Below are 23715 nucleotides of genomic sequence, written 5' to 3' on the forward strand. Positions count from 1 at the left end.
GAATTCCCGAGGTAAGTATTCATGTATTTTTTTGGATGTTTTCAGCAACCCGTATTTTATGGCGATGGCCTGATGGTATGCCTTAGCCATGGCATTGTGGCGGTCTGTATATGCCCTGGGTGCGAGTACAGGGCATGATGATGTGATGTGTTGTATGGAATCAACGTGCTGTGAGCATTTACGGCATTTATCATTAAGTATATTACATTCTGCTATATTTTTCAGGTATGACCTTGTTGGGACAACCTGATCCTGAATGACTGCTAGTCTGCCTTCTGTCTCCGCATACAGATACCCGTTTCTGAGGTAAGTTAGGGACCTTTCCCGATCCACATTGTTTATTTTTAGGGCCGTTGGATATCTACTGTGGAGTGCTCTACCATGCCACTCTTCAGTTAATTGTGCAATATCAGGGGGTTGAGATTGTTGGTCTGTGGATGCTAGGTTTAGGGCTGTCATGTTTTCATCCTCTCTGATGAGTGCTTGAAAAAAAGGTGTGTTTTTTGAGTGGATGTATTGCCTGAGTTCTCTGGTTGCTCTGTGGTGTGTGGTCTCTATATTTTGTAGTCCTCTCCCTCCATCCTTTCTGGGTATGTATAATCTGTTCACAGAGGCATGGGGGTGGTGTATTCAATATTTGGTTAGGAGCTTTCGTACTTGGATGTCAATGGCTTTTAGCTCTGTTGTCGACCACTTGAGTATTCCGAAAGAATAGGCCAAACAAGGTATTGCCCATGTACTAATCGACATGAACATCGCCTTGGCGTTCAGTTTACTCTGCACAATCTTTTTTACTCTGTCCATGAACTATTGCTTGAATGTTGTTTTCGCTTACGATGTTTTTATATCTAGACCTTGCTGTATTCCTAGGTATTTGTAGGTTCCCTCTGGATCTAGTCTCTGTATTTCCAGTTCATCTTGTACAAGCATCGCTTCTCCTGTTGTTATCTTTCCCCTTTTCACATGTAAGACCGCGCATTTATCCAGCCCCATTTCCATTCTTATCGATCTGCTGAAGGATGCTACTATTTTCAGCTGTCTTGTGAGTTGTTCTTCGTTGGTTGCTTACAGCTTCAGATCATCAATGTACAGACGGTGATTTATTTTTATGTTGTTTCTCCTTTCAATTATATATCCGTAGTTCGTGTTGTTTAGTAGCTTACTCAGAAAGTTTATCGCGAGACAAAACCAAAGGGTACTTAGTTTGTCTCCCTGAAAGATCCCTCTCTTGATACTTATTTCATCTGTTATATAGGTGCCTTCATTTGTGTTTACTCGTAGTTTCGTCTTCCATGCTACCATTAGATGTTTCAGCAGATCGATTATAGGCTTGGATACTCCGTATAGTTGTAGGGTTTTGAGGAGCCAAGAGTGTGGTATCGAGTCGAAGGCCTTCCTATAATCGATCCACGCCACGGATATATTTCGTTGTCTCTTCTCGACCTGTTTTGTTATCAAAGAGTCGACGACGAGTACTTCTTTGCATCCTTGTGTGTCTCTGCAACAACCGTTTTGTTCACGTGCCATGATGTTATATTTTTCTACATGTTTCCATAGGTGTAGTGTTAGTACTCCTGTTAATATTTTATAAATCGTTGGTAGACACGTGATTGGTCTGTAGTTCTTTGGATCATTATTTTTTGTTCCTTTAGGTAACATGTGTGTTATGCCAAGTGTGATGTGTTCAGGCATTATCGAAGGATCCACAAGTGCTTCTTGAAAAATTCTGGCCAGAGTTTTGTGCGTCGCGGTGTAGTTTTTCCACCAGTAATTTTGTATCCCATCGGGTCCTGGTGCTGACCAGTTGGTTGACTTTTTGATTGTAGTCTTAATGTCTTGTTCAGTTATAGTCACTCGCTCCATGACGTATTTTTCTGTGTCCTTTTCTGCTTCTCGGATCCAGAAAGCCTCGTCGTCATGCTGTTCTTTTCGACTCCAGATTTCCCTCCAGACCGCATGCATGTCTTCTTTCTTCGGGTATTTTTCTTCGGGTGTTTTCACTTCCAGTGAACGATAGAATTGTTTTGCGTTTTTATAGTAGAGTTGATTGTTCTGGTATCTTCTTACTCTCTCATTATATCTACGGATACGATTTCCTAAAGCCTTTGCCTTTTGTTTCAGATTGTCACATGCTGTCATTAGGTCCTGCTTAAGCTGTTCATTACGGCTTTGGATATGGAGTTCCGATGTTAGACGGGTGACCTTTCTTTGGAGCTTCCTGGTTGGTGATGGAGTGTTCAAGTAAGTATGTAATATACCAATTTTATTTCTGATTGTATTTATTTTTCTTTTCAGACGTATCTTCCATGGCGGGGGTCCGTTTTTTGTTGTTGTTGTATCTTTACTATTTTCCCTTATTTTGATTTTATTTTCTTCGCAGATAGTAAGTGCTCCCGCATATACCCAGTCAATTATCTCTTCCAGAGTGGAGTTGCCTTTGATGTTCATTTCTATTATTTCGTTGGTTTTTAGCACACTCTCCAGTATCCTCTTCGATCCATTCAACCTAGGTATTTTTGGTCTCTCCTGGGAAGTTGTGTTCCCATACATCTGCATCTGTTTCTCGAAGATTTTCATGGTGTTTTCTAGGTGGGGATTTGTTAAAATCTTCGTTTCCTCTGGTGGGTTTTCCTCGGTTTCTAGTGTGCTAATTTGGACTGCTGCCTATGGACTTAAACTTTTTTGGATAGTATCCAGCTCAACACTGGAGAATTTTTCGTTCTGGAGTATTCACCTCATATATATATATATATATATATGTGAAGCATATTTTAAAACAACAAGTGGAATCCACTAAATGCAGGATGTGCAACGTGGCCGAAGAAACTATCCAGCACCTGTCCTCAGGATGTTCCACAATAGCAGGCACGAAATATCTCAGCAGGCATGACAATATGGCTAAAGTCGTTCATCAATTACTATGCCTCCAAAAGCAACTAGTCCAACACTTCACACCACACCACATATTTAAACCACAAACTATAGTAGAGAACGAACAGCACAAAATATACTGGGATCTGGCAGTCACAACAGACAGGAGTGTGGAACACAATAGACCGGACATGGTGGTATGGGATAACAAAAAGAAGACCGTCATCATTATTGACTTTGCTGTGCCGCAAGATAACAACCTAGCGAAAAGCTATGCCGAAAAAATATCCAAATATGAGGCACTAGCACAGCAAATGAAGGACATGTGGAGGCTCAAAGCAGTGACTATAATGCCCCTAATAATAAGCGTGAATGGCCTCGTACACCGAAAGACCACTCAACATCTAAATGAACTGGACCTGCCGCACAACACCATCACGTGGATGCAGAAAGCAGTAATCCTGGGAACTGTCAGCATAGTGAGAAAAATAATATATCCCCACTAGCTCACGGAGGTACTCTTGGCGCGTGCGCCCGGGTATCACGGCTACCACGACAAGTGTGAAATTTAAAAAAAAAAAAAAAAATATATATATATATATATATATATATATATATATAAATATATATATATATATATATTTTTTTTTTTTTTTAAATTTCACACTTGTCGTGGTAGCCGTGATACCCGGGCGCACGCGCCAAGAGTACCAAGAGTATATATATATATATATATATATATATATATATATATATATATATATATATATATATATATATATATATATATATATATATATATAAACACTATACTTCAGGGAATAGAGGCTCAATTGTGATAGGAAAAAAAAAAAAATATATATATATATATATATATATATATATATATATATATATATATATATATATATATATATATATATATATATATATATTTATAAGTATGATAAGGGGTGTGGGAAAATTGATAAGTGTTATAATTTCACTCTTCTTTATTTCATTTAGTCGACGTTTCGATCCCGATGGGGACCTTCTTCAGGACTCTACAATAGCAATAGAAAACAGTCAAAACATGGCAATCACAAAACATGTAGGAATAGTACATACCGAAATACAGAGTTGTAAAAATCTTATTTGAACACAAATCAATAGCTCTCAAGAAAGCAATGAACAAGAACATCAACAATTTCAGCGAAAAAAGATCTGATACTTCGTTAGCACAAGAGTAGAAATCAATTATCATATGTAAATAAGGTAAACAGAATAATCAACAAAATGAGAGATTGTCAAAAATGTTGTCAACCAGACTTGCCACAGAATACACGCACAAGACAGATGAAACATAGAATAGCATTAAATCACACTTGGTCGCAGTAATTCACTCTCACCGAATTCAGAACAAATGCGATTATTGAAAGACTCCATGAACCGAATACAATCCCCTCTCACAGAAATAGTCCGGAACACAGAATTCATTATTACGTTATCCCTCCGACTGTAGAACTTCTGGAATTTGTCATTCCATTTGATCCATCCAATTCATTCCCACCAAACTGGTCATAATGAATCAAATAAGTATAGATGGAGCTAATATTGTTTACATCCCTTCTGTAATTCATAGAACAAGTGTGGCGTTTAATATGGTACATCTCTAAGAAACATCTTTTCTTTCCATTAACTTCACATTCAAGAATTTTGGTGGAATCATAATTCATCGGGTGATCTTTGTCCCGGGTATGGTCTGCAAGGGCACAAATCTTATTTGTATTCTTGATGTCACTCTTGTGTTGAGCAATCCTTCTCTTCAAAAGCTGAGATGTCTGACCAATATACACCTCACTACATATTGAACATGGAATACAATATACCACACCACTCATATTATCAACAGTCATCCTATCTTTCACTCGACTGTATAGTCTCTCAATTTTAAAATAGGATTTCGGAATCAATTTAATTTTTGTGGTCTTTAGGAGGTTAATTAATGCATTAGTCATACCATTTATTAGGGGAATAGAAGAGTAAATAATTCTCTCTACGTTCTCAGTGTCCACAGTGGTGGATGCGCCCCTTTCTCCATTCGTTGGCTGTCTTGAAGGAGTGGTATTGTATATTAATCTGGACAACAACCTCCTTGGGTATCCATTCTCTAGCATCAATTGTAACAATAACCTCAGATTCTGCTGCCTTAGACTTGGATGGGCAACTTTTTCGATGCGATTCTTCAATCCTAAAATCATGTTTACCTTTTGTCCATGTGGATGATTGGAAAAATAGTGTAAGTATCTCCCTGAACTTGTTGGCTTTCGGTACCAATCCAGAATCAGCCTATTTTCCAGTGTTCGAATCACCCTTGTATCCAGGAATGGGACACCATTCGCTGTTTCTTCCTCCAACGTAAACTGTATACTTTCATGTTCACTGTTAAACCTGTTTAGAACGAAAGCAACCTGGTCTTTAGGTACAGCACATATTAGATCATCAACATATTTCTTGATGAAAGGAATGTGAAAAGGAATGCTAACAAGAATGCAGTCCAGAAGGAAATCCATTACTACTTCAGCAATGGACGGACTGAAGTTGGAACCCATAGGGGAACCGAGCACCTGTTTGAAGAACCTACCATTAAAAAGAAAATAGTTAGAAGAAAACAGGAACTTAATGGCATATATGAATTCTTCTTTTGGTAGACTAGTGTGGTTTTTGATAGTATCCCACTTGTTCTCAACAGCTGAGACTGCCAACTCTACAGGAATGTTGGTGAAAAGAGATACAACGTCCAGGCTGATCAGGACATAATCAACAGGTAACTGGAAACCATTCACACATTGGGCAAAAGCAAAGGAATCTTCAATAAAATATCTACTTCTGGTGGAAGAAAGATATTTAGACAGGATGTCTGAAACAAAAACTGACAGTTTGGAAGTGGGGGTGTTGACAGATGATATTATTGGTCTCAAGGCAAGAATGGGTTTGTGGATTTTTGGTAAACCGTAGAATCTAGCGGGAACTGAATTATAAATGTACAGTAATTTACCTTGTACTTGTGTTATGTGGCCCCCACTGACCCATCGCTTAATCAATGCATTACATTTACCTTGTATTGTAATGGTTGGATCTCTGTTAGGAAGAAGTTGGTAATATTGTTCATTGAGCAAAATTGTGTTGGAGAGCTCTATGTACTGATCCTTATCCATCAATACCGTAACATTGCCTTTATCAGCCCGTAACACAAGCAATTCTTGATGTTGACTTAGGTACCTCTTACAGTGGTAAAATTCTCTCTGGAAAACATTATTAGTCCTTTTTCCAGGTTTGATGTAGTTGGTTATAATATTAGCAGCTTGGGAACGTTTGATGTTCTTCCCCTCATCTGACAGTCTATCATTAAGGTCTATAATGCCCTCTACATCTGCCAACAGGTTTTATGCAGAAGTAAGAAACAACTATGGAAGAGTAGCATATGAGGCGTTGAAGTCATGGTCTTCGTACAATATGAAACTGGCATCTTATAGAAACCGAAGAGTGTTCCTTTTGGAATGCAAAAGACAGGGTTTACTTCCCAAACATATTTCCAGCAATATGAATTATTTGTTCAGCTCAGCAAGTGATTCAGGTTCGTCCAGACAGGTTCAAGCTATGTTGGAGAAATCAAGGCGTCTCGTTCTTCAATTTGAGATCACTGTGACTGTGACCAGGATAGGAAGAATGGAGTGTGAGTCTTCCAGGTTGTGGCAGATCTTAGAGGGGTTGCTTCCACCAGAGATGCTAATTCGTTTTGAATCTTACCAGTCCAGAAGGTACAGAAGAGAATTTGCTGCTATCAAGGAGAGAAATCTGATGAAGGTGAGAGCTCTATCGGATGAACTTCTAAAGAGAGTAGAACCACAAGAAGGGTGGGTTAGGAATGTTAGTTCTGTGATTATACCAGATAGAATATTGAAATTCCTAGCACTGGGCCCCAGATTCGGCATTGATATTCCTTTGAAGGAGGTTTCCATGTCGGGACTGTTGGCAGATGTAGAGGGCATTATAGACCTTAATGATAGACTGTCAGATGAGGGGAAGAACATCAAACGTTCCCAAGCTGCTAATATTATAACCAACTACATCAAACCTGGAAAAAGGACTAATAATGTTTTCCAGAGAGAATTTTACCACTGTAAGAGGTACCTAAGTCAACATCAAGAATTGCTTGTGTTACGGGCTGATAAAGGCAATGTTACGGTATTGATGGATAAGGATCAGTACATAGAGCTCTCCAACACAATTTTGCTCAATGAACAATATTACCAACTTCTTCCTAACAGAGATCCAACCATTACAATACAAGGTAAATGTAATGCATTGATTAAGCGATGGGTCAGTGGGGGCCACATAACACAAGTACAAGGTAAATTACTGTACATTTATAATTCAGTTCCCGCTAGATTCTACGGTTTACCAAAAATCCACAAACCCATTCTTGCCTTGAGACCAATAATATCATCTGTCAACACCCCCACTTCCAAACTGTCAGTTTTTGTTTCAGACATCCTGTCTAAATATCTTTCTTCCACCAGAAGTAGATATTTTATTGAAGATTCCTTTGCTTTTGCCCAATGTGTGAATGGTTTCCAGTTACCTGTTGATTATGTCCTGATCAGCCTGGACGTTGTATCTCTTTTCACCAACATTCCTGTAGAGTTGGCAGTCTCAGCTGTTGAGAACAAGTGGGATACTATCAAAAACCACACTAGTCTACCAAAAGAAGAATTCATATATGCCATTAAGTTCCTGTTTTCTTCTAACTATTTTCTTTTTAATGGTAGGTTCTTCAAACAGGTGCTCGGTTCCCCTATGGGTTCCAACTTCAGTCCGTCCATTGCTGAAGTAGTAATGGATTTCCTTCTGGACTGCATTCTTGTTAGCATTCCTTTTCACATTCCTTTCATCAAGAAATATGTTGATGATCTAATATGTGCTGTACCTAAAGACCAGGTTGCTTTCGTTCTAAACAGGTTTAACAGTGAACATGAAAGTATACAGTTTACGTTGGAGGAAGAAACAGCGAGTGGTGTCCCATTCCTGGATACAAGGGTGATTCGAACACCGGAAAATAGGCTGATTCTGGATTGGTACCGAAAGCCAACAAGTTCAGGGAGATACTTACACTATTTTTCCAATCATCCACATGGACAAAAGGTAAACATGATTTTAGGATTGAAGAATCGCATCGAAAAAGTTGCCCATCCAAGTCTAAGGCAGCAGAATCTGAGGTTATTGTTACAATTGATGCTAGAGAATGGATACCCATAAAGGTTGCTGTCCAGATTGATATACAATACCACTCCTTCGAGACAGCCAACGAATGGAGAGAGGGGCGCATCCACCACTGTGGACACTGAGAACGTAGATAGAATTCTTTACTCTTCTATTCCCCTAATAAATGGTATGACTAATGCATTAATTAACCTCCTAAAGACCACACAAATTGAATTGATTCCGAAATCTTATTTTAAAATTGACAGACTATACAGTCGAGTGAAAGATAGGATGACTGTTGATAATATGAGTGGTGTGGTGTATTGTATTCCATGTTCAATATGTAGTGAGGTGTATATTGGTCAGACATCTCAGCTTTTGAAGAGAAGGATTGCTCAACACAAGAGCGACATCAAGAATCCAAATAAGATTTGTGCCCTAGCAGACCATACCCGGGACAAAGATCACCCAATGGATTATGATTCCACCAAAATTCTTGAATGTGCAGTTAGTGGAAAGAAAAGATGTTTCTTAGAGATGTACCATATTAAACGCCACACTTGTTCTATGAATTACAGAAGGGATGTAAACAATATTAGCTCCATCTATACTTATTTGATTCATTATGACCAGTTTGGTGGCAGTGAATTGGATGGATCAAATGGAATGAATATTTCCACAAGTTCTACAGTCGGGATAACGTAATAGTGAAATCTATGTTCCGGACTATTTCTGTGAGAGGGGATTGGATTCGGTTCATGGAGTCTTTCAATAATCGCATTTGTTCTGAGTTCGGTGAGAGTGAATTACTGCGACCAAGTGTGATTTAATGCTATTCTATGTTTCATTTGTCATGTGCGTGTATTCTGTGGCAAGTCTGGTTGACAACATTTTTGACAACCTCTCATTTTGTTGATTATTCTGTTTACCTTATTTACATATGATAATTGATTTCTACTCTTGTGCTAACGAAATATCAGATCTTTTTTCGCTAAATTTGTTGATGTTCTTGTTCATTGCTTTCTTGAGAGCTATTGATTAGTGTTCAAATAAGATCTTTACAACTCTGTATTTCGGTATGTACTATTTTTACATGTTTTGTGATTGCCATGTTTTTGACTGTTTTCTATTGCTATTGTAGAGTCCTGAAGAAGGTCCCCATCGGGATCGAAACGTCGACTAAATGAAATAAAGAAGAGTGAAATTATAACACTTATCAATTTTCCCACACCCCTTATCATACTTATGACTATATATATCTATATATATATATATATATATATATATATATATATATATATATATATATATATATATATATATATATATATATATATATATATATATATATATATATATATATATATATATATATATATATATATATATATATATATATATATATAAACTTCAAACTTATTTTTAAGAGTCTTTAGTGTATAACTGTGAACTATTGATAAGGGTCAAACGACTCGATTATTTTGGAGAATAAAAGAAAACTCTTTATTCCTTGCCAAGCTTTCGAATTTATTTAATTCTTCTTCAGGGCTTCTGAAATACAATACAAATCCTCCACATATTCAGATTAACAATAACTTCGTTAATAATTCACTTACAGAATGTGAGGTTATGTTTAGGAAACTTGCAAAACTACAAAACATTTGTCTTAATTCAATTCACATTGATCCTTTGGACATTAAAACGACAATAATTTTCTTCAATTTGAAACGTCAACAAAATAAAAACATTTTTTTCACAACCAAAATATATTACTTAAAATATTTAATTTATTTATTTTTTCTCCTTTGTGTCAACTGGCTAGATAGGTATATTGTTTTGTTTGTTTTTGACACTTTCGTAATCTGCCTTCTTCCTTCCACTCGTCAACTGGACCATCGAAAAAGTATATGTTTTCTTCCGATTTTTCTAACAAATATCCATATATAGCACTCAACTTATTTGTGTCTGTTTTTTTGTTAATAATATTTTCCTGTTCATTTATCTCTATCATTTCCAATATCAACCTTTTTTTGTAATTTTCCGTAATAAAATGTAATAAAATAAATTTCGAAAAAGCAAAGGTGTTAAAAACGGAAAAAAATTACAAAAAAAGGTTGATATTGGAAATGATAGAGATAAATAAACAGGAAAATATTATTAACAAAAAAACAGACACAAATAAGTTGAGCGCTATATATGGATATTTGTTAGAAAAATCGGAAGAAAACATATACTTTTTCGATGGTCCAGTTGACGAGTGAAAGGAAGAAGGCAGATTACGAAAGTGTCAAAAACAAACAAAACAATATACCTATCTAGCCAGTTGACACAAAGGAGAAAAAATAAATAAATTAAATATTTTAAGTAATATATTTTGGTTGTGAAAAAAATGTTTTTATTTTGTTGACGTTTCAAATTGAAGAAAATTATTGTCGTTTTAATGTCCAAAGGATCAATGTGAATTGAATTAAGACAAATGTTTTGTAGTTTTGCAAGTTTCCTAAACATAACCTCACATTCTGTAAGTGAATTATTAACGAAGTTATTGTTAAACTGAATATGTGAAGGATTTGTATTGTATTTCAGAAGCCCTGAAGAAGAATTAAATAAATTCGAAAGCTTGGCAAGGAATGAAGAGTTTTCTTTTATTCTCCAAAATAATCGAGTCGTTTGACCCTTATCAATAGTTCACAGTTATATATATATATATATATATATATATATATATATATATATATATATATATATATATATATATACAGGGTGGCCACTTTTTCAATGGGATTGTATTGGTAACTTTTAAACCATAAGAGTTAGAAGGTCGGCCAAATGGAGAAAAAGTTGCATGCATAGAAGCATTATCAAGCAGTTCAAACAAATCGAGATTATCAGGGCCGGTTATTGAGATATCATAAAAAAAGTAAATTCTGTCATTTTGATTTTTCTTTTTTTTCCACTTTATATCAAATATTATCAAAAAATGCTACAGGAATTTTCTATTAGAAAGTAAATTGTTCTTAATTTGACGTAATCAGATTTCGTATTCAACATTTCGTGCTCTCTGGGCCACCCTCAACCTCATTTTTTTCAATACGGACCTGTATATTTTATGACACTTTTCGAAATAACTTTTAACGCTGAATTCAACGATATGTCATACAATGTCATTCAAAGTTTATTTTCAGGTGATTTTGACCCTTATCCAAATTTCTTTGGGTCGGATCTGTAGTGAATGCAATTTATCAAAAACTGTTGTTAATAAAATAGTCAAGAGACGCGAATACAATGATTTTAAATTTGAAGACCAAGCCTTCAAAACTTATATCGTAATGATATCAAAATAAAGTTCGATTCTGGAACAAATGACAAATCCAATAGTGATTTCTCGCGAGAAGATTGAGAATGTTTTGGAAGGTATTCAAGAAGACGAAATAAGCAAATGTATAAGAAGTATAGGTTCCAGAACCGTTAAGTGCATTTTACAAAATGGTGGACATTTCGAACACTTACTTCATTCATTTTCATTTACTTTCGAATAATCATTCGAATTTTCTTTCATTACATGATAATTCGTTCAATTATTATGAATTGAAATATGTAAATAATTATCACTTGTTTCTTGATTTGATTCTGATATGTTCCATTTAGTTCAAGATGAGTAAGTTGATTTTTTCATCGAAATGTATTGCTTGTTGTTAATTAAACTAAAGGTACCGAAATGTAATACAGATCCGACCCAAAGAAATTTGGATAAGGGTCAAAATCACCTGAAAATCAACTTTGAATGACATTGTATGATATATCGTTGAATTCAGCGTCAAAAGTTATTTCGAAAAGTGTCATAAAATATACAGGTCCGTATTGAAAAAAATGAAGTTGAGGGTGGCCCAGAGAGCACGAAACATTGGATACGAAATCTGATTGCGTCAAATTGTGAAAAATTTACTGTCGAATAAAAAATTACCGTAACATTTATTGATAATATTTGAAATAAAGTGGGAAAAAAAGAAAAATCAAAATGACAGAATTTACTTTTCTTATGATATCTCAATAACCGGCCCTGATAATCTCGATTTGTTTGAACTGCTTGATGATGCTTCTATGCATGCAACTTTTTCTCCATTTGACCGACCTTCTAACTCTTATGGACCAAAGTCTTAATTACTTTTACAAGCATAAAATTAACAGTTCGATTTTCTATTCGAAATGATATCAAATATTGCAATATTGCAAATATTGCAATTTTATTCCAAGTTCAATAAAGCAATGTCCGCTTTTGAAAAAATCCACCTATAACGAAATGATATAGGTATAGGGTAAGAATTGAAACATAATTACACGTGAACTGACGATTCAAATTTTCAGTACCTATACAGGGTGTCCCGAGAAGAATGCGACAAACGAATACCATGAATTAAAGTCATCAAGGAGGACCCGTATCAAGAGGTTTCAATCGCCTGAGTGCCTTCTTTTGGGATATACAGGGTGATGTTCATCTTATGAGTGAAATTTCACTGTTGAATAACTCTTTAACTAATCGGTCGATTAGTTAAAGAGTTACAGTGAAATTTCAACATATTCAACAGTGAATAATTTCAAATTCAGAAGTTTTGTCACCGTTTACTATCGCCTTCCTTCAATATTTCTGAATTCGAGTAAATCAGATACGGACTAGGAAAATTTCAGACTTTTTTCATTTTCATGAATATTGGACGTGAACGTGTACGTGAACATTATGATGTTTTTCCGTTTTCGGAACCACAGAGAATCAATTCATTATAAAAATTCTAAATCTCGGCTTGGCACGGTCATACAGGGTGATCAATTAACATTCCCTTATGAGTGAAATTTTGTTAGTTCAATAACTCTTCAAGAAATCCACCGAATAATTTCAATTTTTCAAGTTTTGTCACCCTTTACTATCGCCTTCCTTCAATATTTCTGAAATCGAGTAAATCAGAACCGGACTAGGAAAATTTAAGACCTTTTCTATTTTCTTGAATATTGAATCACCCTGTATGTTGATATCATGATTTTTTTTCGTTTTCGTAATAACGAAGAATAAATTCATAATAAAAATTTCAAATCTCTGCTTGGCGCCATTATTCAGGGTGATCAATAAACATTTCTTCATGAAAGAAATTTCATGGTTCAAGATATTTTGAATTTATCGGTAGGATTATCTCGAAAATTGAAGTTGTTTCACCCTTCACGAATGTCTCACCTGAATTTTCCTCAAATTATTTAGGCAAACTTTCAATCAACAAGCTGGATAAAGAATAGAACAAAAACAGCTAATAAATTGAAAATATTTGATCTTGAAAACAATTAATCAAAAATAAAATATTTTCAGTTCAGCAGATATTGTTCAAAATGATATTCCTCCACTTTAATGCATTTTTGAGCACGTTGATATGATATAGTTGTTTCACAGATTTCGCTATCTTATTCGGTTGAATCGGTTGTACTTCTTTCATGAGGGAATGTTTATTGGTCACCCTGTATGACGGTAGCAAGCTGAGTTTTAGAATGTTGATCATGCATTAATTGGTTGTGGTCTCGTTTGAGGTTAGGAAAACGAAAGAAAATATGATATTGACGTACAGAGTGATCCAATATTCAAGAAAATAGAAAAAGTCTAAAATTCTGTAGGTCCGGATCTGATTTATTCGATTTCAGAAATATTGAAGAAAGGCGATAGTAAAGAGCGACAAAACTTCAAAAATTGAAATTATTCGGTGGATTTATTGAAGAGTTATTGAACTGAAAAAATTTCATTCATAAGGGAATGCTTATTGATCACCCTGCATGACCGTGCCAAGCAGAGATTCGGAATTTTTATAATGAATTGATTCTTTGTGGTTCCGAAAATGGGAAAAAATCATAATGTTCACGTACAGGGTGATCCAATATTCACGAAAATAGGAAAGATCTGAATTTTTCCTAGTCCGGATCTGATTTACTCGAATTCAGAAATACTGAAGGAAGGCGATTGGAAAGGGTGACAAAACCTCAAAATTCGAAATTATTCGGTCGATTAGTTGAAGAGTTATTCAACAGTGAAATTACACTCATAAGCTGAACATCACCCTGTATATCCCCAACGAAGGCACTCAGGCGATTGAAACATCTTGATACGGGTCCTCCATGATGACCTTAATTCATGGTATTCGTTTGTCGCATTCTTCCCGGGACACCCTGTATAGATATATTCTCAAAATTTTCCGATTAAAACGAAATTGATATGATTATTTCACCGAGTAAGCAGGGGATTTCACGGAATCCTTCAACCTAATGCCAGTCACAACTGTGATAGGTGTTGCCCGTGATTCTGATAATATATTTGGTGTGTTGAAGACGTATAATCATGAGTAATTGAAAAACACGTGAATTTCTTAATTAGACATTATCAAAATATAGCAACAAGTTTTTGTTCGATATTTGTTTCACAAAAATAAAACAAACCAAACTTCTTAAAAACTGTAGGTACAGTTACATCACAATACCTATACAGGATGGTTCACGTGAGCGAATGACAGTTTTTTGTGATATATTCCAAAGAATAAGTAAAAAAATTTTGCTGAAAAGCAAAATTGAAAAGCGAACCATTATCATTATACTCGTAGTATTTTTTACGGGCTATCCAAACTATCGAACGAAAGCCTGAGAAGTTATCAAGGAAAAACCGTTATTCCGAACAAAAATTCACAAATTCATCTAGTTTTCTGAATGAAATGTTATAGTTATATTTATTTGAATTTTGTCGGAAATAGAAAATTTTCCCTTGTCAAATATACTCCATGAAATATTCCTATAGTTTTGAATGATCAATCGATTCCCAATTCGAATATTTATATTCAATGTTAGTTCTATATTCATTTCAAGCAATTCCATCCAAATCACACTGAGGAAATTTGAATTCTAATTCGGAAAATAAATGCGTCTCTATGGTTTACTAAATACTTAATTGTTAAATTTCAGACTTTTCGATTATAAAATGAACTTCAAATTTTGGCAACTAACTACTAATTTTACCAAAAGAATATAAATATACAAGGTGTCCCGGAAAGAATGCGACAAACGAATACCAAGAATCAAGGTCATCATGGAGGACTCGTATCAAGATGTTTCAATCGCCTAAGAGCCTTCGTTTGGGATATGCAGGGTGATATTCATCTTTTTGGTGAAATTTCACTGTTGAATAACTCTAACTAATCAACCGAATTATTTAAAATTTTGAAGTATTGTCCCCCTTTACTATCGCCTTTCTGCAATATTTCTGAATTCGCGTGAATCAGATCCGAACTAGGAAAATTTCAGAATTTTTCCTATTTTCGTGAATATTGGATCACCCTGTACGTGATTTTTTTCCGTTTTCGTAATCAAGAAGAATTAACTCATTATGAAATTTCTAAATATCTACTTGGCACGGTCATACAGGGTGATCAATAAACATCACCTCGTGAGTGCAATTATTTTAGTTCAATAACTCTTCAATAAATCCACCGAATAATTTCAAGTTTTGAAGTTTTGTCACATTTTACTATCGGCTTCCTTCAATAATTCTGAAATCGAAAATATCAGGTCCGGACTAGAAAACTTTTAGACTTTTTCTATTTTCGTGAATATTGGATCACCCTGAAAGTCAATATCATAATTTTTGCCGTTTTTGCAACCAAAGAGAATTAATTCATAATCAAAATTCTAAAACTCTGCTTGCCACCGTCATACAGATGACCAATAAACATTTCCTATGAAAGAAATTTCATACTTCGATGAATCTTGAATTTATCAGTAGAATTATTTTGAAGATTGCAGTTTTTTCACTCTTCGCGAATGCCTTCCTTCAACAATTCTGAAATCGACTTTTTTCATTTTCACTGTACGTGAACATTATAATTTTTTCCGTTTAAGTAACCACAAAAAGTTGATTCATTATAAAATTTTAAATCTCCGGCTTGGTACCGTCATACAGGATGATCAATAAATCATTTCCCTATGAGTGGAATTTTGCAGTTCGCTATTCACTAGGAATGGAATCAACAGTTCGCGTTGTTTTGACGTATGGGCTCAGGATGATCCAAAATCAGTAATTCAAATTCCCAAGTTAAGTCTCCGATAAATGTTTGGTGCGGTATCTACAACAATCGTTTGATTTGCCCTAATATTTTTGAAAATAGGTGAACAGGAAATATTTTTGAAAATTTTTAGGAACATAATTCAATAATGGAAACATTGTGGTAGCAACATGATGGAGCTAATGCGCACTAACCAAAAAAATTGCGCGAATATTTTTGACTGAGACTTTCGGAAACAGATGGATTGGCAGAATGGAAATTTGGCTTGGACTCGTCGATCCCTTCATCTGACACCCTTGGATTATTTATTATGGGAAGGTCTATGCGGTACAGACTGACAGTAATGAGCAACTGCTACAAAGAATTATTGATGTTTGCGATATTGAATTTCAACCGAATACGATAGCGAAATCTGTGAAACAACTATATCCACGTGCTCAAAAATGTATTGAAATGGAACAATACCATTTTGAACATTACCTGCTGAAATATTTTATTTCTAAAATAATTTTTCATTTTATTTTCTTAAATAATTTGAGGAAAATTCAGGTAAAACATTCGTGAAGGGTGAAAAAACTGCATTTTCAGAAAAATTTCATCGAAAAATTCAAGATTTATCGAACTATGAAATTTCTTTCATAAGGGAATGTTTATTGGTCACCCTGTATGACGGTGGCAAGCAGAATTTTAGAATTTTGATTATGAATTGATTCTTTGTGGTAACAAAAACGGAAAAAATTATGATATTGACTTATTGACTATTCACGAAAATAGAAAAAGTCTAAAATTTTCCTAGTCCGGACCTGATTTTTTCGATTTCAGAATTATTGAAGGAAGCCGATAGTAAAATGTGACAAAACTTCAAAACTTGAAATAATCGGTGGATTTATTGAAGATCTATTGAACTAAAATAATTGCACTCTTGAGGTAATGTTTATTGATCACCCTGTATGACCGTGCCAAGTAGAGATTCAGAATTTTCATAATGAATTAATTCTTTGTGGTTACGAAAACGATGAAAAATCATAATGTGTACGTACAGAATGATCCAATATTCACGAAAATAGGAAAAGTCTGAAATTTTCCTAGTCCGGATCTGATATACTCGAATTCAGAAATATTGCAGAAAGGCGACAGTAACGGGTGACAAAACTTAAAAATTTGAAGTTATTTGATCGATTAGTTAAAGAGATATTCAACAGTTGCACAAACAATGTTGTTGGTATTTCGTGTATGAAATTCGCGTTTTATGGCGTATTCTGAAGAATTTTTGGTATCGATCTGCGGTCTCGTCCAAAAATCAACATTCTCGTGTATTTACAATTGAAAAAAAACACCCATTTGACACACTTAATACAAAAATATCTATTCAATAATGTAATGTAGTGAACTGATGAGGAAAGATGAAACATTATCTTCGCAAGACTGTTAGAATTGTTACTCTTGATGTAGATCTTGGACATTTTTACTGCATTTATAATTTTGAGATTCATCCGAAAATGTCTCAATATTTCATGACAAATCAAAATATTCTAAATAGTCTGAAAACACTTCAAATCTGTCAGAACTGAATATATTAAAAAAAGAAAATGAAATAAAACACTTTACTTGACATTTCTTAACGACGTTGACTAACGTCAAATCGAATGTTTTTTTATATTATCTTTTATTGATATTAAAGTTATGTTTCACCAAGCGAAATGCGATAATAAAGTTATGTTTCACCGAGCGATTTGCAAGGAACCAATTTCGATTATCAAAAACTAAATACTGAAATGAAGAATAGCGAAAAAATAGTTAATTTTGAGTTTCAATTCAGAATTTTGGACATTTAGATCTCGTGTTTATATAGGTGAATTATTTCTGAATTTTTCTTATTCTCGGAACACCTTGATTAGTGCTATCAGTGATACTTCTTTATAATTAACAAGCAAATCCAAGAAGCCTTACTCGGATTTGAACATTATTGAATATTCACTCAAACTTGTACGACGCCTACATGCTTCAGTATCATCCAAATCTTTACTTTGAAAAATTCTTAATGAATTTAAAAACATCTCTATTTTATTTCAACGAGGATGCAAAAATTATTTGTTCCTATGTTGAGGAGCACGAAATGAATGAAATATCAAATGACTATCTTTCGGTACTGAAAAGACAATAATTCTCCTCGATGCGAGACGATTAGGTACAAATGGAAAATAGAAAAAATTTTAAAAATGTTCAGAAATGAGTTTTGACAGCGAAATATTTCTTCACCACTAATTGAGAATTCACTGAACAGATAGCTCTATCATTTCGCCACAGTGTCTGTAATTTTCGAATTTTGTGCCGGAATGATCTCAAACTATAGAGTTTGACTGAAAGTTAGGTAACGAATACCTATGTCCCCTTATTCGGTTCTCTCCATTCGTACGGTCCTAAACATGATACCTGACTTACGAAAAATGCTAGAATCTTGAAATTTTTTTGGTTCGAATCTATAATACCGCGATTGAATTTGTGCAAAATCTGAAAAGAGGATCCGAGAATATGGCCGTTAAAATTGTGTGTGTCTATTGATTTTGAAACTGCAGGTTCGAACGAGAGGAAAAGTGGCAATAAGAAGTTTCGTGCTGAATTACATGTTGATCATTCGATTAGAAAAGAGGAAGAATATCGAAAAAAATGCTTCAATTCACACAAGTAAGTAAGATCTCCCCCTTCCTATGTTTCGCAACAATTCGCACAAAATCTTGAAAATTTTTATCCAGTGACCAGCAATTCATGCTGATTCATATTGATTCATGAATCAATAATTCAAATTTAATGAAATAGGTGGGTGAAATATACTCTTAAAATATAATTCATGAATGATAGACCAAAATTTTATGGGACCGAGATGTCTGCGGAGCCTCTAAAGACTCCGCGCTCCTAGGCCCTGCTCACTTAGTCCGTTCAGGCGGTGCGGCCCTGGATCCAATTCTAAGACGAAAGATATCAGTCAATTTACGTAGCTGTAATAGATAAAACGGATATCCTAAAAAACGTGAGATAATCCAGGCTTCCTAACATACGTGGGATATATACCGGGCTTCTTATCATACGTGAAATGAACTGGGCTTCCTATCATACGTGGAATATATCACTATATACGGACATCGCATTGGTCCCTCTGGTGACAACCATGATGAACTAATGGTGTATAAATCGAGATAAAAAACCAACTTACGAAGCCCGATGGAAAAATGCGAAACAACTACCGATGGAATCAGCTAGCCAAGATAGACTCATATATGCAATAAAATTTAGGAAGCCCGATTCGGGCTTCCTAAAACTTCAGCGGGCTTGGTATGATCCGTGCAATAAGATCTTTGAGAACAATGGTTACCCTAGGATGTTTTTGAACAGATGTCGGCATTCTCTAACTTCTGACCAAGTCGACGAGTTCCCACAAATAAGAACATCGACATTAGTCGAACCTGCCACACATGACAAATATGTAAGCCTGCCCCTCATTCCACCATTAACAGGTAAATTGACCAAAATTCTAAAAGAAATTGAGAACATAAAAATTGCGAAGTACAATCCTTTAGTAGTAGGCGTTCTTTTCAGCCAAACTAAAGATAGGATCCACACCATGTCTAGATCTGACGTGGTTTATCGCATTCCATGTGAGAACTGTGAGTCTGTGTATGTTGGACAGACATCACAATGTTTGAAAAGACGTATCTCAATACATAAGAGTGACGCCAGATTACGACCTGATAGATGTGCATTAGCTAGCCATTCGTCCTCTCTAGACCACCATTTTAAGTTTGATGAAGTTGAAATATTATGTACCAATTCTAACTATAATAAAAGAAGTTTCCTTGAAATGTGTTTTATAAATGAAAATGAAAATAATATAAATAAGAAGACTGACTTGAAGAATTTAAGTGTTGTATATAGTTATTTGTTATCCTTAGATCGTAGGCCATCTAGACAAACATGACTTTATGTCACTTTGTGAATTGTTGTTTTCTCTGTGTTCCCCTGTTCTGTGAGTTTTAACCTTTAAAATTGACATATGCATTACGGCAACGTTTCTGATATTTCTACGATTATTGTATTTTTATTGAATTTTATGAGTAGAAGACCAATTATAGCTGCACTTATCATCTTAAATAACACTGTCCAGTCAGATGTAAGCATAGATTGCTGTTTTTACAACTTTGTAATTTGTGTAATTTTTTTAGCATCCTGAAGAAGAAACGCATATTGTTTCGAAATATAGATGAATAGACTATAGACTGTTGATCTTTTCTAAATTGCCTAGATACCCAACCACACCTCCTTACTTTATTCGGCAAATAATTTATCTCACTGAATTATACAGAAATGGGTTTCTTTGATGACGTAGGTTTAGCGTATGGTAGAACTGCGTCTAAACAGATGAGACTATGGGCTCATTTGAACACCAAATTGGCGAAGTTGGCTTGTAGAAGAAACTTCTTGCTCCATTGCAGAACGACCGGTATTTTACCCAGACATATCGTCCAGAACATCAAATGTTTGACCAACCTCTTATCAGATGATGCCGAAAACAACAGAAAGGTTAGTCTTTTTAACAAAAAAATATCTACCAGAATTCTTAACATGGAGATTTCCTTCACCATAAAGAAAATCAATAATTTTTCTTCCACTTTGGAATACCTGAAAACTGAATTGTTGGTACTCGTTCCAACTAACATCCTTGAACGATTTTACATTTCACAGAACCGATCATACAAGAAAGTATTTTCCAACAACAAGAAGCTTCTTGAAAAGAAGTTCCTTGCACTAAAAAAACGAAAAATCCAGTCCATCCAAATCAGAGATGAATGGCTTTGCAATCTCACTACTACACAGATTCCCACAGAAGTTAAGGTTATCTTGAGTCTGGGACCTCCATTTGGTGTGGCTCCCCTTCCTGTTAAAGACATACCTATCAAGAATATTGTGGCAGATGTAGAGAACATAATCAACTTGGCTCCTATCACCAGGCAGAATATCTTGAGGGCTAAATGCACTAATGCTATTACCAACTTCGTGCACAATTCAAAGATGACACATGACTTTGAACACTACCTTTTGACCAATGCTAGAAGATTTGTCAAGACACACGATGACTTGGTTATCACTCCTGCTGACAAAGGTAACATCACAGTAATACTTTCCACAGAACAGTATGAACAGAAAATGAACCAGCTTCTACAAGACTCGTCAGTTTACAAACAATTAAGGAGAGACCCTACCAATGAATTTCAATGTAAAAACAACAAAATTGTCAAACAACTGAAAGACAAAGGTTTTATTGATGCTTCCATGGCCAGAAAATTAACCACCTATAAAGCGATTCCACCAAGAATATATGGACTTCCTAAAGTACACAAAGCAGACATCCCATTGAGGCCCATCGTCTCCACAATTGGCTCAGCGTCAGTTGAACTCAGTCAATTTATGACACAGATTCTCACAGAAGCATTCTCAGATTTCCATGATTATACCATAGCTGACTCTTTCCAATTTGCTTCCAAAATTAATAACTTTATATTACCCCAAGGGTATAAACTCATTTCCTTAGATGCTGTCAGTTTATTCACGAATATTTCACTAGAGCTAGTTATACAAATTATCCAACAGGAATGGTCCAGAGTAAGTCAGGTCACAACCATAGATATATCTCTTTTTATAATAATCATAAAGTTTTTGTTTGAGTCCAGCTATTTTGTTTTCAAGGGTTCCTTCATTTCACAAATCTTTGGCTGTGCAATGGGGAGTAAAATCAGTCCCATTTTGGCTAATATAGTCATGTCAGTGCTTTTGAAATATTGCATTCCTCTACTGCCCTTCCAGGTGCCGATTACCTATCAATATGTTGATGACCTTCTCCTTGCTATTCCCGAAGACAGGACTGCTACGACTTTGGCAGTTTTCAATAACTACGACCCACACATTAAGTTTACTGCAGAAGAAGAAACTGAAAATGGTGTCCCATTCCTTGACACCAAAGCTATCAGGTGTGCAGGTAACATTGTAAAATTGGATTGGTACCAAAAACCGACCTCTTCAGGTCGCTATATACATTATAGTTCCAACCATTCTTGGGCTATGAAAACTAACTTAATTAAAGGTATGTTTCGTAGAATTAAGAAAATCTGCCATCCAGACTTTCTTCATAACAGTGAAGAAAAGTTGCTTAAGATCTTTGAGAACAATGGTTACCCTAGGATGTTTTTGAACAGATGTCGGCATTCTCTAACTTCTGACCAAGTCGACGAGTTCCCACAAATAAGAACATCGACATTAGTCGAACCTGCCACACATGACAAATATGTAAGCCTGCCCCTCATTCCACCATTAACAGGTAAATTGACCAAAATTCTAAAAGAAATTGAGAACATAAAAATTGCGAAGTACAATCCTTTAGTAGTAGGCGTTCTTTTCAGCCAAACTAAAGATAGGATCCACACCATGTCTAGATCTGACGTGGTTTATCGCATTCCATGTGAGAACTGTGAGTCTGTGTATGTTGGACAGACATCACAATGTTTGAAAAGACGTATCTCAATACATAAGAGTGACGCCAGATTACGACCTGATAGATGTGCATTAGCTAGCCATTCGTCCTCTCTAGACCACCATTTTAAGTTTGATGAAGTTGAAATATTATGTACCAATTCTAACTATAATAAAAGAAGTTTCCTTGAAATGTGTTTTATAAATGAAAATGAAAATAATATAAATAAGAAGACTGACTTGAAGAATTTAAGTGTTGTATATAGTTATTTGTTATCCTTAGATCGTAGGCCATCTAGACAAACATGACTTTATGTCACTTTGTGAATTGTTGTTTTCTCTGTGTTCCCCTGTTCTGTGAGTTTTAACCTTTAAAATTGACATATGCATTACGGCAACGTTTCTGATATTTCTACGATTATTGTATTTTTATTGAATTTTATGAGTAGAAGACCAATTATAGCTGCACTTATCATCTTAAATAACACTGTCCAGTCAGATGTAAGCATAGATTGCTGTTTTTACAACTTTGTAATTTGTGTAATTTTTTTAGCATCCTGAAGAAGAAACGCATATTGTTTCGAAATATAGATGAATAGACTATAGACTGTTGATCTTTTCTAAATTGCCTAGATACCCAACCACACCGCCTTACTTTATTCGGCAAATAATTTATCTCACTGTATATATATATATATATATATATATATATATATATATTTTTTTTTGTTCCCATTATTATTAGTTATAGTGATTCAATGTGGGTTTCCATTTTGAAATAGTTGATCAACTTTAATAAATAAAAGTGATTTTTGCAAGATCTATCGCATTTCATAATTTCATTATTGATGTGGCTCTACACAATGCTAAAAATCAAGTAAGTCGATAGAATTCAAGTACTTGATAAATGAATACTTGACTTGAGATTGAAAAACTACTACTTGACTTGAGCTTGACTTGATTTCGAGTCAAGCCAAGCCAAGTCGCTTGAATATCAAGTCAA

General features: G+C 34.9%; 2 protein-coding genes across 15 annotated transcripts in view; one reads left to right on the plus strand and one right to left on the minus strand.

Annotated features, from left to right (window-relative positions):
• Positions 1-23715, minus strand: part of LOC123679983 (multidrug resistance-associated protein 1-like) — a 398343-nt gene that overhangs the window by 104373 nt on the left and 270255 nt on the right. The window lies entirely within an intron of this gene.
• LOC123679985 lies at positions 19530-23324 on the plus strand. Of its 8 annotated transcripts, none has more exons than XR_006747464.1 (3): positions 19530-20358; positions 20411-23213; positions 23266-23324. XR_006747464.1 is itself a non-coding variant. In XM_045617602.1 (3 exons), the coding sequence occupies exons 2-3, from the start codon at positions 20553-20555 to the stop codon at positions 23019-23021; spliced, it is 2400 nt and encodes a 799-aa protein (XP_045473558.1). In that variant the 5' UTR covers positions 19530-20358; positions 20411-20552; the 3' UTR covers positions 23022-23318. The 8 variants fall into 8 exon arrangements, 7 of the variants coding, with proteins under 7 accessions (XP_045473558.1, XP_045473559.1, XP_045473560.1 ...); XM_045617602.1 differs by having other exon boundaries at positions 20411-22560; positions 22630-23318; XM_045617603.1 differs by having other exon boundaries at positions 20411-22213; positions 22340-23318.

This window comes from Harmonia axyridis, chromosome 5, assembly GCF_914767665.1.
Source record: "Harmonia axyridis chromosome 5, icHarAxyr1.1, whole genome shotgun sequence".
NCBI classification, from domain to species: domain Eukaryota; kingdom Metazoa; phylum Arthropoda; class Insecta; order Coleoptera; family Coccinellidae; genus Harmonia; species Harmonia axyridis.